The 17,566-nt window shown below is 44.4% G+C and overlaps 1 protein-coding gene across 2 annotated transcripts in view; it reads left to right on the top strand.

Annotated features, from left to right (window-relative positions):
- The first annotated feature begins 5,772 nt into the window (after positions 1-5,772).
- LOC129837873 (leukocyte receptor cluster member 8 homolog) overlaps positions 5,773-17,566 on the top strand; it is a 32,599-nt gene continuing 20,805 nt past the window's right edge. For both annotated transcript variants that reach the window (XM_055904360.1, XM_055904359.1), the window contains exons 1-2: positions 5,773-6,091; positions 13,678-13,819. In XM_055904360.1, coding sequence (XP_055760335.1) covers positions 6,051-6,091; positions 13,678-13,819 — 183 coding nt within the window. In that variant the 5' untranslated portion in view covers positions 5,773-6,050. The remainder of the gene's footprint in view (positions 6,092-13,677; positions 13,820-17,566) is intronic.

Genomic DNA, 17,566 nt, shown 5'->3' with positions numbered 1-17,566 from the left:
GCAGGACGAGGACACCACTCCACCATTGTCTTTGTCCCCCTCCTTAGCGTCCCTTGAGTGGCGACCCTCGCCCCTGACCATGGTCCAGGAACCTTCACCAAGGCCCCTCCTAAATATAGACAACTCAGCACAGAGAGGTAGCTCAGGACAGAGGGGTAGCTCAGGACAGAGGGGTAGCTCAGGCCAGAGGGGTAGCTCAGGACAGAGAGGTAGCTCAGGACAGAGGGGCAACTCCGGACTGAAGGACAGCTCCGGACAGAGAGGCAGCTCTGGACTGAATGGTTGCTCCGGACTAGATGCAGCTCATGACTGGAGGGCAGCTCATGACTGGAGGGCAGCTCCTGACTGGAGGGCAACTCCTGACTGGCTGGCTGGTTCTGACGGATCCTGGCTGGCTGGTTCTGGCGGATCCTGGCTGGCTGGTTCTGGCGGATCCTGGCTGGCTGGCTCTGGCGGATCCTGGCTGGCTGGCTCTGGCGGATCCTGGCTGGCTGGCTCTGGTGGATCCTGGCTGGCTCTGGCGGATCCTGGCTGGCTGGCGGCTCTGGCGGCTCTGGCGGATCCTGGCTGGCTGGCGGCTCTGGCGGATCCTGGCTGGGTGGCGGCTCTTGCTGCTCATGGCTGGCTGGCGGCTCTTGCTGCTCATGGCTGGCTGGCGGCTCTGGCTGCTCATGGCTGGCTGGCGGCTCTGGCTGCTCATGGCTGGCTGGCGGCTCTGGCTGCTCATAGCTGGCTGGCGGCTCTGGCTGCTCATGGCTGGCTGGCGGCTCTGGCTGCTCATGGCTGGCTGGCAGCTCTGGCTGCTCATGGCTGGCTGGCGGAAGGCTCTGGCTGCTCATGGCTGGCTGGCGGAAGGCTCTGGCTGCTCATGGCTGGCTGGCGGAAGGGTCTGGCGGAAGGCTCTGGCTGCTCCTGTCTGGCGGAAGGCTCTGGCTGCTCCTGTCTGGCGGAAGGCTCTGGCTGCTCCTGTCTGGCGGAGGGCTCTGGCTGCTCCTGTCTGGCGGAAGTCTCTGGCTGCTCCTGTCTGGCGGAAGGCTCTGGCTGCTCCTGTCTGGCGGAAGACTCTGGCTGCTCCTGTCTGGCGGAAGGCTCTGGCTGCTCCTGTCTGGCGGAAGGCTCTGGCTGCTCCTGTCTGGCGGAAGGCTCTGGCTGCTCCTGTCTGGCGGACGGCTCTGGCGGCTCCTGTCTGGCGGACGGCTCTAGCGGCTCCTGTCTGGCGGACGGCTCTAGCGGCTCCTGTCTGGCAGACGGCTCTGAAGGTTCATGACAGACGGGCGGCTTTGAAGGCTCAGTACAGACGGGCGGCTTTGCAGGCTCAGTACAGACGGACAGTTCAGACGGCGTTGGGCAGACGGGCAGTTCAGGCGCCGTTGGGCAGACGGGCAGTTCAGGCGCCGTTGGGCAGACGGGCAGTTCAGGCGCCGCTGGGCAGACGGGCAGTTCAGGCGCCGTTGGGCAGACGGGCAGTTCAGGCGCCGTTGGGCAGACGGGCAGTTCAGGCGCCGCTGGGCAGACGGGCAGTTCAGGCGCCGCTGGGCAGATGGCAGACTCTGGCCGGCTGAGGCGCACTGTAGGCCTGGTGCGTGGTGCCGGAACTGGAGGTACAGGGCTAAGGACACGCACCTTCAGGCTAGTGCGGGGAGCAGCAACAGGACGCACAGGACTCTGGAGGCGCACAGGAGGCTTAGTGCGTGGTGTAGGCACTGGTGGTAATGGGCAGGAGACACGCACCATAGGGCTAGTGCGTGGAGGAGGAACAGGGCTCTGGAGACGCACAGGAGGCTTGGTGCGTGGTGCCGGCACTGGTGGTACTGGGCTGGGGCGGGGACGTGGCGCCGGATATACCGGACCATGCAGGCGTACTGGCTCCCTTGAGCACTGAGCCTGCCCAACCTTACCTGGTTGTATGCTCCCCGTAGCCCGCCCAATGCGGGGAGGTGGAATAACCCGCACTGGGCTGTGTATGCGAACTGGGGACACCATGCGTAAGGCTGGTGCCATGTATGCCGGCCCGAGGAGACGCACTGGTGGCCAGATGCGTTGGGCCGGCTTCATGACATCCGGCTCAATACTCAATCTAGCCCTGCCTGTGCGGGGAGGTGGAATAACCCGCACTGGGCTATGCACACGTACAGGAGACACCGTGCGCTCTACCACATAACACGGTGTCTGCCCGTACTCTCGCTCTCCACAGTAAGCTCGGGGAGTTGGTGCAGGTCTCCTACCTGACTTCGCCAAACTCCCTTGTAGCCCCCCCCAAGAAATTTTTGGGCTTGACTCACAGGCCTCTGTGCTAGTCGAGTACCCTCATAACTCCGGTTCCTCTCTCCGGTTGCCTCTGCTCTTCTAATCGCCTCCAGCTGTTCCCATGGGAGGCGATCCCTTCCAGCCAGGATCTCCTCCCATGTGTAGCAACCCTTGCCGTCCAAAACATCCTCCCATGACTAACCAAACGAAGGAACACAAAACAGTCCCGTGTGGTGCGACAGACACAGGAACAATCACCCACAAACAAACAGTGAGAACAGCCTACCTTAATACGGTTCTCAATCAGAGGAAACGTCAAACACCTGCCTCTAATTGAGAACCATATCAGGCAACACATTTAACCCAACATAGAAACACATAACATAGAATGCCCACCCCAACTCACGCCCTGACCAACTAAACACATACAAAAACAACAGAAAACAGGTCAGGAACGTGACATAACTGGTTAAAGTCATGTTCTCAAAATGTTCGGAGAACATTAAGAAACAGCGATCTTCTGTGGGAATTTCTGTACTTCAGCATAAGGTTTTGTGCAGGTTTCCTCATGTTTTTAGAACATTAAGAAAACGTTTCATAAAAACCACAAGAAAACATTAGTAATGTTCAAAGAAAATTCTAAGAATGTTATTTAAAAAGAACAGAAGTGAACATTTTGCCTGTTCTGGGAACTTACATTTTTAGTTTGCAGGGAGGCTCTGAGAACGTTTTACTATGGTTCCCTGGAAGTTTTCGTAGGAGGTTTTATTAATGTTCTGAGAATGTAAATTATAGGCTATTTGGAGGTTTTTGAACTATGTCCTTAAAACTTTCACAGATTTTGTCGTTGCATAGGGCAACCAACCCATCATCAGCATCTGGCTCTTAGGCACATTCCTCTGAGACAAGGCCATAACTCAAACTATTCAATAAAATTGACATCTGTGCCCAGTACGGGTTGTCATCTCCAGAGAGTCCCTTATCTCAGACCCTTTTCAGGTGTCCCAACTTTTCTTTTTATAAATTTTTTATTAATTCAGGCTACAAGAGCAAAGGCCCAATGACAATCGCTGAATGTCATTACACTTTTTGTTGTTTTGTAACAGATTCATCATATTGCGTGAGTGCACAGTGCATTGTTTCGATGCTTGAGTGGATGAACATGCGCAGGCAGCCTACTTTTTAAGTGATTTGTTTGACAATAAGATGAAAACATCATGACTGGTTGTGTTCATGCTAAATAAAAAACAGACAGTTAAATATCATGTCTTTACTATTAGGCCCATGCATTTTTTTGTGTGTGCACACATAGGAGGTCCCATGAAATAAATAGAGACCCCCGAATGTCACAGTATAATTCGCCCTCTGCAAACAATGTTGCTATGACCCAAGTCAAATATTCAAATTGAACTGGCTGTATGTAGACCAGAGTTTAGACCAGGGATGGGCAACTGGCAGCCCCCTTTTGTAGGCCCATGTGTCCAGGACTAGGAAAGGCCCAGTGAGCTAAAGGCCCAGTGCACTACTTTTAGACTCCAACCACCCAAGCCATAGACTATTTTTTCTGCTGCCGCACGGCAAGTGGTACCGGTGCATCAAGTCTGACACCAACAGGCTCTTGAACAGCTTCTATCCCCAAGCAATATGATTGATAAATAGCTAACAAACTTGCTTCATGGACTATCTGAGTTAACCTTGTAACTTTATTGACTTTATTGTCTCTATGCACATTCACAAGACCCTACACACTAACACACACTGTCACTCCAACACATTCACAAATACTCACTCCATCATTTGCTTGCTCACACAAAATATGCACAGACATTTATACTGACTCCACACACTTGCACACCCACTCACATACAAACTGCTGCTACTCTGTTTATCTTATATCCTGTTGCCTAGACCCCTTAACTTGTTACATATATTCCTCCATCACTCCAGTATCCCTGTGTAACGGATGTGAAATGGCTAGCTAGTTAGCGGGTGCGCGCTAGTAGCATTTCAATCAGTTACGTCACTTGCTCTGAGACTTAAGTAGTGTTGCCCCTTACTTTGCAAGGGCCGTGGCTTTTGTGGAGCGATGGGTAACGCTGCTTCGTGGGTGACTGTTGTCGATGTGTGCAGAGGGTCCCTGGTTCGCGCCCGTGTCGGGGCGAGGGGACGGTTTAAAGTTATACTGTTACATTGGTGCCGTGACCCGGATCACTGGTTGCTGCGGAAAAAGGAGGAGGTTGAAAGGGGGGTGAGTGTAACGGATGTGAAATGGCTAGCTAGTTAGCGGGTGCGCGCTAGTAGCATTTCAATCAGTTACGTCACTTGCTCTGAGACTTAAGTAGTGTTGCCCCTTACTTTGCAAGGGCCGTGGCTTTTGTGGAGCGATGGGTAACGCTGCTTCGTGGGTGACTGTTGTCGATGTGTGCAGAGGGTCCCTGGTTCGCGCCCGTGTCGGGGCGAGGGGACGGTTTAAAGTTATACTGTTACACCTGCACATTGTAAATATGTTATTGGAACTGACTTTTAAAAATATTCCCTGTATATAGTATGCTTACTTACTTATTTTATTGTGTATTTCATATTTCTTATTCTTATTTCTTGTGTTAAAAAAAAAAATAGTAATACATTGTTATTGATTATTGCATTGTTGGGTTTTGAGTTTGCAAGAAAGGCATTGTACCATACTTGTGCATGTGACATTAAAACATATAACTTTTGTAACTTTTTTTTATATGAATACTTTTTTACTTTCAGATTTTTCAGGGGGCACCCTCGGCATACCTACTTCCCACGGCAATACGCGGATCAATTTCCCAAAACGTAATAATAATAATCATTTTTTAATTCAGGAACTCTGTCGAGGTCTCGAATTACTGTTTAGAGTTAGAATAGTAGAATACACAAGGTGCAAATTTTGGTTGTGGATCAGCAGTTTTTCTCTTGTTATGTCAGTCACTAGACAGTCACTCAATTAGCTCATGTCAGATAACATTTTTTTAGATTGGTAAATTAGTCCAGCCAGCTATCTAAACTTGTAGTAATCATGGTCAAATTACCGACTGGGGGTCCACCCACTCTCACTTAGGGCCCCCAAAAGGCTATGGCCGGCTCTGACTGCACGTGTGAGTATGGATTTGGGTACAAAGACCAGCAGCTACTGCGGCCCCTGATGATGAGTTCAGATTTTTTTGTGGCCCCCACCCCCATCAATGTTGCCCATCCCTGGTCGAGACTATCTTATCACATTCACCTTGCTTGAAAGTTGTGTGGTGGAGGATGAAGAGTCTTAAATATATATATTTTACTTATAGCTTTTCACCAGTAGGGAGAGTAAAACAATGTTTTATTCAATATTATTCTGCAACATCAAGGGTTACGGTGTTTAACAACAATAACTTTATTACGCAAGTAATAGCAGTAGTGATAATGAGAAGGCAAAACGTTGAAATCTAGGAACAAAGTAGGTATGTATTTTCCTCCAATGAGAGGAGGCGAGGCAAAGGAAACGGAAGGCGAGGCATACGTTCCATATCTAATGGAACTGCCATTTTGTTTTTCAGTTGAAGATCCATTGCAGCTACGGTTGTTCTTGTGAAAATGGCATTATTCGACATTTAGATATTGCTTTATAGTGTGTTTTTTTCTTCAATTTAAAGACGGTCTTGTTGAGAAGTAGTGGATGGTAGTGTAAAAGACCAACTTTCCTTGTATATTGTGATTTATTTGTTCTTGTTTACGTTAGGGTCTTCTGGCTGACGACAATTAGATTGGTACTGTAGCTAGCTAGTTATCTCGGAGGTAAAATGGCGGCGAATACGACCCAGACAGCTCCAGCTGCTAACTGGTAAGACCTAAAATTATCAAGTTAAACATATCGAGCTTTCGAATATGTTCTCACTTTATTTTGACCTGTATTCTAGCTAGACATTGACATTTAATAACGTCCGAAGAAAGCCTGCGATTCGCAGAGTTCTTCTCGTTCCGTTAGTTAACGTAGCTAACGCTAACTAGCCAGTAAGTTAACGTTAACTAACTCCTACTTTCCTGCAACTTCGTACCGGCTAGGCTTCTGTACTAGCAAACACCACCAACTATGTAGCACGTAGTTAATTACCTTGTCTATCATAACGATCTGGGTCACAGTCCAGTAACCTAGTAACATCAATCCAAGACTCTCACTAAGTTAACGTTATCTTCCAGGCCGGGTCACAACAACTTCTAGTATCAACACGATTTTCATGTCTACGAATAGGGTGTAATAGGGCTAATGGGTTGATTCCGGACCGGGCAGTTGAGCAACTCTCTCAAGGCTTGGGCAGTATTCTCTAACTTGTCATTGAATCACTTCTATAAGATTTGGAAATGGTCTAGCTAGTTGTCAGAAAAGTTACTGTCTCTTAAATATAGGCAGGGCAAGGCGATGACTGTTTTATTCCGTACTAGCAGGGGTTCTTGCTATTCTTTATGTGGAGTCAAAGCACTCTTATTTTGAGATTCCTTCAACATACCCTCTACTAACAGAGACGCATTAATTTCTCATCAATGAGAATGTCCCATTTTATTTAGGGGCCACAGAAATCGCAGGCTTTGAATTTTATGTGTGTGCAGGGCCATGCTCAAGCAACTGAGATGCTCATTAAACATGTTACCTTACTAAAATATATTCATATACACTTAGAAAAAATGAATGCAACATGTAAAGTGTTGGTTTGATAAGCTAGAAATGTTCCATATGCGCATAAAGCTTATTTATCTAAAATGTTGTGCAAAAATTGCATCCGTTAGTCATCATTTTGCCTTTGCCAAGATAATCCATCCACCTGACAGGTGTGGCATATCAAGAAGATGATTAAACAGCATGATCATTACACAGGTGCACCTTGTGCTGGGGACAATAAAAGGCCACTAAAATGTGCCGTTTTGTCGCACAACACAATGCCACAGGTGTCATGTTTTGAGGGAATGTCCACCAGAGCTGTTTCCATGGAATGTAATGTTTATTTCTTTACCATAAGCAACCTCCAATGTCGTTTTAGAGAATTTGGCAGTAAGTCCAACTTTCTCACAAACGCACACTACGTGTAACCATGTCAGCCCAGGATCTCCGCATCCATCTTCTTCGTCCGCAGTATCGTCTGAGAACAGCCACCCGGACAGCTGATAAAACTGGGCTTGCACAAACTGTCAGAAACTGTTTCAGGGAAGCTCATCTATTTTTATGGTTTCATTTGGGCAAGTGATTTGCTGGTGTCAGTGTTGTGAACAGAGTGCCCCATGGTAGCGGTGGAGTTGTGGTATGGGCAGGCATAAGTTACGGACAACAAGCCTCCTCCCTAAGTTTGTTTTGTTCACTGCTTTAGCACACTCTGCCAACCCAGATGTTTTAGCCGTGTTTGAATCCTGGCTTAGGAAGACCACCCAAAATTCTGACATTTTCATCCCTAACTACAAGATTTTCAGACAAAATAGAACGGCCAAAGGGGGCGGTGTTGCAATCTACTGCAAGGATTGCCTGCAGAGTTCTGTTTTACTATCCAGGTCTGTTCCGAAACAATTTGAACTCCTACTTTTAAAAATCCACCTCTCTAAAAACAAGTCTCTCACTGTTGCCGCCTGCTATAGACCACCCTCTGCCCCCAGCTGTGCTCTGGACACCATATGTGAACTGATTGCCCCCCATCTATCTTCAGAGCTTGTGCTGCTAGGCGACCTAAATTGGAACATGTTTAACACCCCGGCCATCCTACAATCTAAGCTTGATGCCCTCAATCTCACACAAATTATCAATGAACCTACCAGGTATCACCCCAATTCCGTAAACACGGGTACCCTCATAGACATCATCCTAACCAACTTGCCCTCCAAATACACCTCTGCTGTTTTCAACCAAGATCTCAGCGATCACTGCCTCATTGCCTGTATCCGTAATGGGTCAGCGATCAAACGACCTCCACTCATCACTGTCAAACGCTCCCTGAAACACTTCAGCGAGCAGGCCTTTCTAATCGACCTGGCCGAGGTATCCAGGAAGGATATTGATCTCATCCCGTCAGTAGAGGATGCCTGGATATTTTTTTTAAATGCCTTCCTCACCATCTTGAATAAGCATGCCCCATTCAAGAAATTTAGAACCAGGAACAGATATAGCCCTTGGTTCTCTCCTAACCTGACTGCCCTTAACCAACAGAAAAACATCCTATGGCGTTCTGCATTAGCATCGAACAGCCCCCGTGATATGCAACTTTTCAGGGAAGCTAGAAACCAGTATACACAGGCAGTTAGAAAAGCCAAGGCTAGCTTTTTCAAGCAGAAATTTGCTTCCTGCAACACAAACTCAAAAAAGTTTTGGGACACTGTAAAGTCCATGGAGAATAAGAACACCTCCTCCCAGCTTCCAACTGCACTGAAGATAGGAAATACTGTCACCACCGACAAATCCATTATAATTGAGAATTTCAATAAGCATTTTTCTACGGCTGGCCATGCTTTCCACCTGGCTACCCCTACCCCGGTCAACAGCACTGCCCTCCCCTCTGCTACTCGCCCAAGCCTTCCCCATTTCTCTTTCTCCCAAATACAGTCAGCTGATGTTCTGAAAGAGCTGCAAAATCTGGACCCTTACAAATCAGCAGGGCTAGATAATCTGGACCCTTTCTTTCTAAAACTATCTGCTGAAATTGTTGCCACCCCTATTACCAGCCTTTTCAACCTCCCTTTCGTGTCGTCTGAGATTCCCAAAGATTGGAAAGCAGCTGCGGTTATCCCCCTCTTCAAAGGGGGAGACACTCTAGACCCAAACTGCTACAGACCTATATCTATCCTACCCTGCCTTTCTAAGGTCTTCGAAAGCCAAGTCAACAAACAGATTACCGACCATCTCGGATCCCACCATACCTTCTCCGCTATGCAATCTGGTTTCAGAGCTGGTCATGGGTGCACCTCGGCCACGCTCAAGGTCATAAACGATATCTTAACCGCTATCGATAGGAAACAGTACTGTGCAGCCATATTCATTGACCTGGCCAAGGCTTTTGACTCTGTCAATCACCACATCCTCATCGGCAGACTCGACAGCCTTGGTTTCTCTAATGATTGCCTCGCCTGGTTCACCAACTACTTCTCTGATCGAGTTCAGTGTGTCAAATCAGAGGGTCTGTTGTCCGGACCTCTGGCAGTCTCTATGGGGGTGCCACAGGGTTCAATTCTTGGACCGACTCTCTTCTCTGTATACATCAATGATGTCGCTCTTGCTGCTGGTGAGTCTCTGATCCACCTCTACGCAGACGACACTATTCTGTATACTTCTGGCCCTTCTCTTGACACTGTGTTAACAACCCTCCAGGCGAGCTTCAATGCCATACAACTCTCCTTCCGTGGCCTCCAATTGCTCTTAAATACAAGTAAAACTAAATGCATGCTCTTCAACCGATCGCTGCCTGCACCTGCCCGCCTGTCCAACATCACTACTTTGGACGGCTCTGACTTAGAATATGTGGACAACTACAAATACCTAGGTGTCTGGTTAGACTGTAAACTCTCCTTCCAGACTCACATCAAGCATCTCCAATCCAAAGTTAAATCTAGAATCGGCTTCCTATTCCGCAACAAAGCATCCTTCACTCATGCTGCCAAACATACCCTTGTAAAACTGACCATCCTACCAATCCTCGACTTCGGTGATGTCATTTACAAAATAGCCTCCAAAACCCTACTCAATAAATTGGATGCAGTCTATCACAGTGCCATCCGTTTTGTCACCAAAGCCCCATATACTACCTACCACTGCGACCTGTACGCTCTCGTTGGCTGGCCCTCGCTTCACACTCGTCGCCAAACCCACTGGCTCCAGGTCATCTACAAGACCCTGCTAGGTAAAGTCCCCCCTTATCTCAGCTCGCTGGTCACCATAGCAACGCCCACCCGTAGCACGCGCTCCAGCAGGTATATCTCTCTGGTCACCCCCAAAACCAATTCTTCCTTTGGCCAGTTCTCTACTGCCAATGACTGGAACGAACTACAAAAATCTCTGAAACTAGAAACACTTATCTCCCTCACTAGCTTTAAGCACCAGCTGTCAGAGCAGCTCATAGATTACTGCACCTGTACATAGCCCATCTATAATTTAGCCCAAACAACTACCTCTTTACCTACTGTATTTATTTATTTTGCTCCTTTGCACCCCATTATTTCTATCTCTACTTTGCACCTTCTTCCACTGCAAACCAACCATTATATTTTTTTTTACTTGCTATATTGTATTTACTTCGCCACCATGGCCTTTTTATATTTTATTTATTTATTTATATATATATTTTGTTTGCCTTCACCTCCCTTATCTCACCTCACTTGCTCATATTGTATATAGACTTATTTTCACAGTATTATTGACTGTATGTTTGTTTTACTCCATTTGTAACTATGTGTTGTTGTATGTGTCGAACTGCTTTGCTTTATCTTGGCCAGGTCGCAATTGTAAATGAGAACGTGTTCTCAATTTGCCTACCTGGTTAAATAAAGGTGAAATAAATAAATAAATAAAAAACGCAATTGCTTTTTATCGATGACTGTTTCGATGCACAGAGATACCATGACGACATCCTGCGGCCCATTGTCGTGCCGTTCATCCGCCACCCATCACCTCATGTTTCAGCATGATAATGTACAGCCCCATGTCGCAAGGGTCTATACACAATTCCTGGAAGTTGAAAATGTCCCAGTTCTTACATTGCCTGTATACTTACCAGACATGTCACCCATTAAGCATGTTTGGGATGCTCTGGGTCGACGTGTATGACCATGTTCCGGTTCCAGCCAATATACCGCAACTTAGCACAGCCATTGAAGAGGAGTGGGACAACATTCCACAGGCCATAATCAACAGCCTGATCAACTCTGCAAAGGAGATGTGTTGCGCTGCATGAGGCAAATACTGTGCACACCAGATACTTACTGGTTTTCTGATCCATGCCTTTTTTAAGGTGTCTGTGACCCCAACAGATGCGTATCTGTATTCCCAGTCATGTGAAATCCATAGATTAGGACCTAATACATTTATTTCAATTTAGCTGCTGAGTTCCGTTTTAGCTTGTGGTGTTCTCAATTTTTATTAATCATCTGGGAAATGGGATGCAACCAACAAAGTTGCATCTATATGCAGATAGTCATACAGTACCAGTCAAAAGTTTGGACACACCTACACATTCAAGGGTTTTCTTTATTTTTACTATTTTCTACAGCGATGAATAATAGTGAAGACATTAACTGTGAAATAACACACATGAAATCATGTAGTAACCAAAAACGTGTAAAACAAATTAAAATATATTTTATATTTGAGTTTCTTCGAAGTAGCCACCCTTTGCCTTGATGACGGCTTTGCACACTCTTGACATTCTCTTAACTTCTTGGACGAAATCGATTTGACAACAGCCAGTGAAAGTGCAGGGTGCCAAATTCAAACAACAGAAATCTCATAATTAAAATTCCTCAAACATACAAGTATTATGCACCATTTTAAAGATAAACTTGTTAATCCCACCACAGTGTACGATTTGAAAAAGGCTTTACGACGAAAGCATACCATGCGATTATGTTAGGTCAGCACCTAGTCACAGAAAAGCACAGCCATTTTTCCAGCCAAAGAGAGGAGTCACAAAAAGCAGAAATGGAGATAAAATTAATCACTAACCTTTGATGATCTTCATCAGATGACACTCATAGGACTTCATGTTACACAATACATGTATGTTTTTTTCAGTAAAGTTCATATTTATATCCAAAAATCTAATTTTACATTGGCACGTTATGTTCAGTCATGTTTTGCTTCCAAAACATCCAGTGATTTTGCAGAGAGCCACATCAATTTACAGAAATACTCATCATAAATGTTGATGAAAATACAAGTGTTATGCATGGAATTAAAGATATACTTCTCCTTAATGCAACCGCTGTCAGATTAAAAAAAAAAAAAAAAAAAACGGAAAAAGCACACCATGCAATAATCTGCGTACAGCGCTCAGGCACCAAAACAAGCCATACAGATACCCGCCATGTTGTGGAGTCAACAGAAGTCAGAAATGGCATTGTAAATATTCACTTACCTTTGATGATCTTTATTGGAATGTACTCCCAGGAATCCCAGTAACACAATAACTGTTTGTTTTGTTCGATAAAGTCCATTTATGTCCAAATACCTCCTTTTTGTTTGCGTTTAGTTCACAAATCCAAGTTCACGAGGTGCAGGCAGTTAGTCCAGACAAAGTTAAAAAAGTTATATTACAGTTCGTAGAAACATGTCAAACGATGTATAGAATCAATCTTCAGGATGTTTTTAACATAAATCTTCAATAATGTTTCAACCGGACAATTCCTTTGTCATTAGAAATGAAAAGTAACGCAGCTCGCTCTCACGGCCGCGCGCATGATTTAGTTCAAGGCATTCTGCCAGACCTCTTAGTCAAACAGCTCTCATTCGCTCCCCCTTCACAGTAGAAGCCTGAAACAAGGGTCTAAAGACTGTTGACATCTAGTGGAGGCCTTAAGAAGTGCAATTGGGCCAAATTTACACTATCTTGGATAGGCAAAGACTTGAAAACCTACACACCTCAGATTTCCCACTTCCTGGTTGGATTTTTTCTCAGGTTTTTGCCTGCCATATGAGTTCTGTTATACTCACAGACATCATTCAAACAGTTTTAGAAACTTCAGTGTTTTCTATCCAAATATACTAATAATATGCATATCTTAGCTTCTGGGCCTGAGGAGCAGGCAGTTTACTCTGGGCACCTTATTCATCCAAGCTACTCAATACTGCCCCCCATCCATAAGAAGTTAACCAGCGGTTACCATACCCGGCCTGCTAGGTGGTTGCTACTAAAAGTCCCCAGGACATTTACAGTATTTTGCAAGACTGCCATATCGTCTTGTGCACCAGAGGCATTAAATAGTCTACAATCCATGCTTCGTCTAGATAAGTTAGAGCCACTGAACAAATTTTACATTTTGATGGGAGACTGTTAGAGAGGAGTGTAAATGCATTTTAAGGCTGGATCATGTTGCATTGTTTTGTTGTATGTTTTAATTCTGTAATGTATTGGTTGTTGTTGTTGCCTTCCTGGCCAGGTCTCCCTGAAAAAGAGACTCTTGGTCTCAATGGGCTTTTCCTGATTAAATAACAAATATACCTTTATGAACTGTAACTCAGTAAAAACTTTGAAATTGTTGAGTTTATATTTTTGTTCGGTGTAACATTTCCAAAAATAATCTATCTTATCTCTTTATTAAAGAATTAATGTGCTGTAAATATTGCTGGTTTGGTGGTAGTATCTTCTAAGTTAACAAACCTAAAACTTGGTCATGTTAAATGTATCAGACATTTGTTTGGTTTCCATGCTGAATGACTGACAGTCACGTGTCTCCTGTCTGTTGTAGGTCGTATGGCGCAGCAGCAGGTCCAGAGGGCCAGACAGTCTCGGAAAACCCAGAGTGGGAGAAGGCCAGACAGGCACTGGCCTCCATCAGCAAGACCCAGAGCGCCACCAAGACCGCTCAGGCCAACCGGACCACAGCACAGGTGTGTGTTTGCTTATGTGTCTGTGTTTTGCTTCTTGGATGCATTTGTTCACTTACTGTAAGGCACGTTACCTACGATAATGAAGTGAAATTCTGCTTAGGAAGTTGTTTCATATCTGGCAGATGGCAGTTCTGTTCGTCTAATTCAGGGGTTCCTAAACTGTTTTGGTCCGCGACCCCATTTTGATATATATAAAAATGCCACCCAACCATGTAAAAAAAGTTATGTCATCAAAGGCAAATGTTCACTTAATTTAATTAGGGCTATGACAGTTTATTACAAATCAGTCTGACAGTACTTTTGACTAGGGATACACGATATATTGGTGAACATATCGGAATCGGATGTTATTAGCTAAAAATGGCAACATCGGTATCGGCCCGATGCCTGGCCCACAATGTCTGCTGGTGTGGATCGAGCAGTCAACGAGTCCAGCAGTCATTTGAAAGAGTAAGAACATTTCAGAGAGAGAACTGAAAGGCGAAATCCATTTACGCCAAGATAATAGAATTCATTGCCCTTGACATTCAACTGTTCTCTGTCGTGGGTGATGTTGGCTTTCGCCGACTGGTCGAGCACCGGTACACATGTTGCCCTACCGGAGTTACACAGTAATAGCGTCACTGCTATTAGCTTCACAACGTACTATGGAACACCGTTTGGGTCTTTGCGTGTCAAAAAAGATGCACGTCAAATGGCACTATTTGACTAGTCAAATAAGCTTTTAATTAGTGATGCACCGATATGACATTTTTGGCCAATACTGATATCTGATATTTTCCTTGCCAAAAAAAACGATACTGATAACCGATGTTTAACATTTTTGCGGCCTTTTAAGCATTCTAGTACAGTTAAATAGTTAACACACACACATGGACGCAGCGGTTTAAGGCACTGCATCTCAGTGCATGAGGCGTCACTACAGTCCCTGGTTCGAATCCAGGCTGTATCACATCCGGCCGTAATTGGGAGCGCACAATTGGCCCAGTGTCGTCCGGGGTAGGCCGTCATTGTAAATAATAATTTGTTCTCAACTGACTTGCCTAGTTAAATAAAGGTTACACACACACACACCAAACTGACCAAAAAGTTGTTTTGTTGGCATTTACCTATGTCCCCATTACCAGTAAAACATAATCAAAACCTATTTCTTTCACTTGCGGTGCTGTTTTGTTCAGTCGTTTCATTCTCAACCAGGATTTCTCATACTATGGAAAGCCGTTGGGGTCTTTGCGTGTCAAATAACACTATTTGATGTGTCAAATAAGCTTGTTGGCCAATCATATGTTGACAACTTGGAGTCACGCAATGATATGGTGTGTGGTCCGCCCACTACAACTCAGGAAACCATGCAGTTTATTAGGCTACAGATGAAGTAAATTATTTTTATTTATTTTATTTTATTTCACCTTTATTTAACCTGTCTAGGATCAGCGTGGCGCTAGCGGCACACCCCCCCCCCCCCCACTGAAAAACCAGTGCCGCGAAATTCAAAAAAAATATTTTTTTAAAATATTTAACTTTCACACATTAAAGTCCAATACAGCTAATGAAAGACACAGATCTTATGAATCCAGTCAACATTTCCGATTTTTAAAATGTTTTACAGGGAAGACACAATATGTAAAGATGTACATCTATTACCTAAAAACACATTAGCATAATCCACCATCTTTTATTTGTCCACCAACACCAGTAGCCATCACCAATTCGGCTAAACTAAGATATTTATAGCCCCTAACCAACAAAAAAACTCATTAGATGACAGTCTGATAACATATTTATGGTATGGGATAGGTTTTGTTAGAAAAAAGTGCATATTTCAGGTATATGGCATAGTTTACAATTGCACCCACCATCACAAATGGACTAGAATAATTACAATGAGCAACGTGTTTACCTAACTACTAATCATCAAACATTTCGTAAAAATACACAGCATACACGAATCGAAAGACACAGATCCTGTGAATACAGACAATATTTCAGATTTTCTAAGTGTCTTACAGCGAAAACACAATAAATCGTTATATTAGCTTAGCACATAGCAATTAGCAGCCCAGCATTGATTCTAGCCAAAGTGAGCGATAAAAGTCAACATCGCCAAAAGATATTAATTTTTTCACTAACCTTCTCAGAATTCTTCCGATGACACTCCTGTAACATCACATTACAACATGCATATACAGTTTGATCGAAAATGTTTATATTTAGCCACCAAAATCATGGTTAGACAATGTGAAATGTAGACAAGCTGGTAAAGAAAACGTCCTTGCGCCACTTAGACAGTGATCTACTCTTATACATAAATACTCATAAACGTGACTAAAAAATATAGGGTGGACAGGGATTGATAGACAATTTAATTCTTAATACAATTGCGTTATTACATTTTTTAATTTATCCTTACTTTTCAATACAGTTTGCGCCAAGCGAAGCTACGTCAAAAAACATGGCGTCCTAAGCCACTAAAATGTTTCGACAGAAACACGATTTATCATAATAAAAATGTCCTACCTTGAGCTGTTCTTCCATCAGTATCTTGGGCAAAGGATCCTTTCTTGGGAGAAATCGTCTTTTGGTGGAAAGCTGTCCTCTTGCCATGTGGAAATGTCAACTACGTTCGGGATGAACTGAAAAGCGTGCCCAACTTTTCACATCGTTGCAAAAATAAATGTCCCAAAATCGCACTAAACGGATATAAATTGCTATAAAACGCTTTAAATTAACTACTTTGTGATGTTTGTAACTCCTATAACGAGTGAAAAGATGACCGGAGAAATATAACAGGCTAAACTAACGCTTGGAACAGGAGAGGGTCGGTGTCTTCCACGCGCGTTACGCAGCAAGAAAAGACTTGCTAGCTAAAGGTTTTTTTCATTTGTAGGGCCTGTGAACGAGCAATCGAGCCCGTTGGAATCGTCATCACGTAAAGGCATCCAGGGGAAGACGTAAGAAGTGTCCGTATAGTCATAGCAACGACAGTGCCCTTTTAAATGACTTCAGAAAAGTGGCCAACGTTTCTCAAATCTGACTCCATGTCAGGGAAATTGCTGTAGAATGGGCTCTGTTCCACTTAGAGACAAAATTTCAACTCCTATAGAAACTATAGACTGTTTTCTATCCAATAATAATAATAATATGCATATTGTACGATCAAGGATTTTGTGGGAAGCCGTTTAAAAAATTAGCCACATTAGCATAAATAGTCTAAACAGCGCCCCCATCCCCAACAGGTTAACCAGGTAGGCAAATTGAGAACACGTTCTCATTTACAATTGCGACCTGGCCAAGATAAAGCAAAGCAGTTCGGCACATACAACAACACATAGTTACACATGGAGTAAAACAAACATACAGTCAATAATACAGTGAAAAATAAGTCTATATACAATATGAGCAAGTGAGGTGAGATAAGGGAGGTGAAGGCAAACAAAATATATATATAAATAAATAAAAATATAAAATGGCCATGGTGGTGAAGTAAATACAATATAGCAAGTAAAAAAAACACGAATGGTTGGTTTGCAGTGGAAGAAGGTGCAAAGTAGAGATAGAAATAATGGGGTGCAAAGGAGCAAAATAAATAAATACAGTAGGTAAAGAGGTAGTTGTTTGGGCTAAATTATAGATGGGCTATGTACAGGTGCAGTAATCTATGAGCTGCTCTGACAGCTGGTGCTTAACCTGTCTAGGATCAGCGTGGCGCTAGCGGCACACCCCCCCCCCCCCACTGAAAAACCAGTG

Source organism: Salvelinus fontinalis, chromosome 38, assembly GCF_029448725.1.
Source record: "Salvelinus fontinalis isolate EN_2023a chromosome 38, ASM2944872v1, whole genome shotgun sequence".
NCBI lineage: Eukaryota > Metazoa > Chordata > Actinopteri > Salmoniformes > Salmonidae > Salvelinus > Salvelinus fontinalis.
Note: the sequence above shows the minus strand (reverse complement) of the source record. Positions and strands in the feature narration are given on the sequence as shown.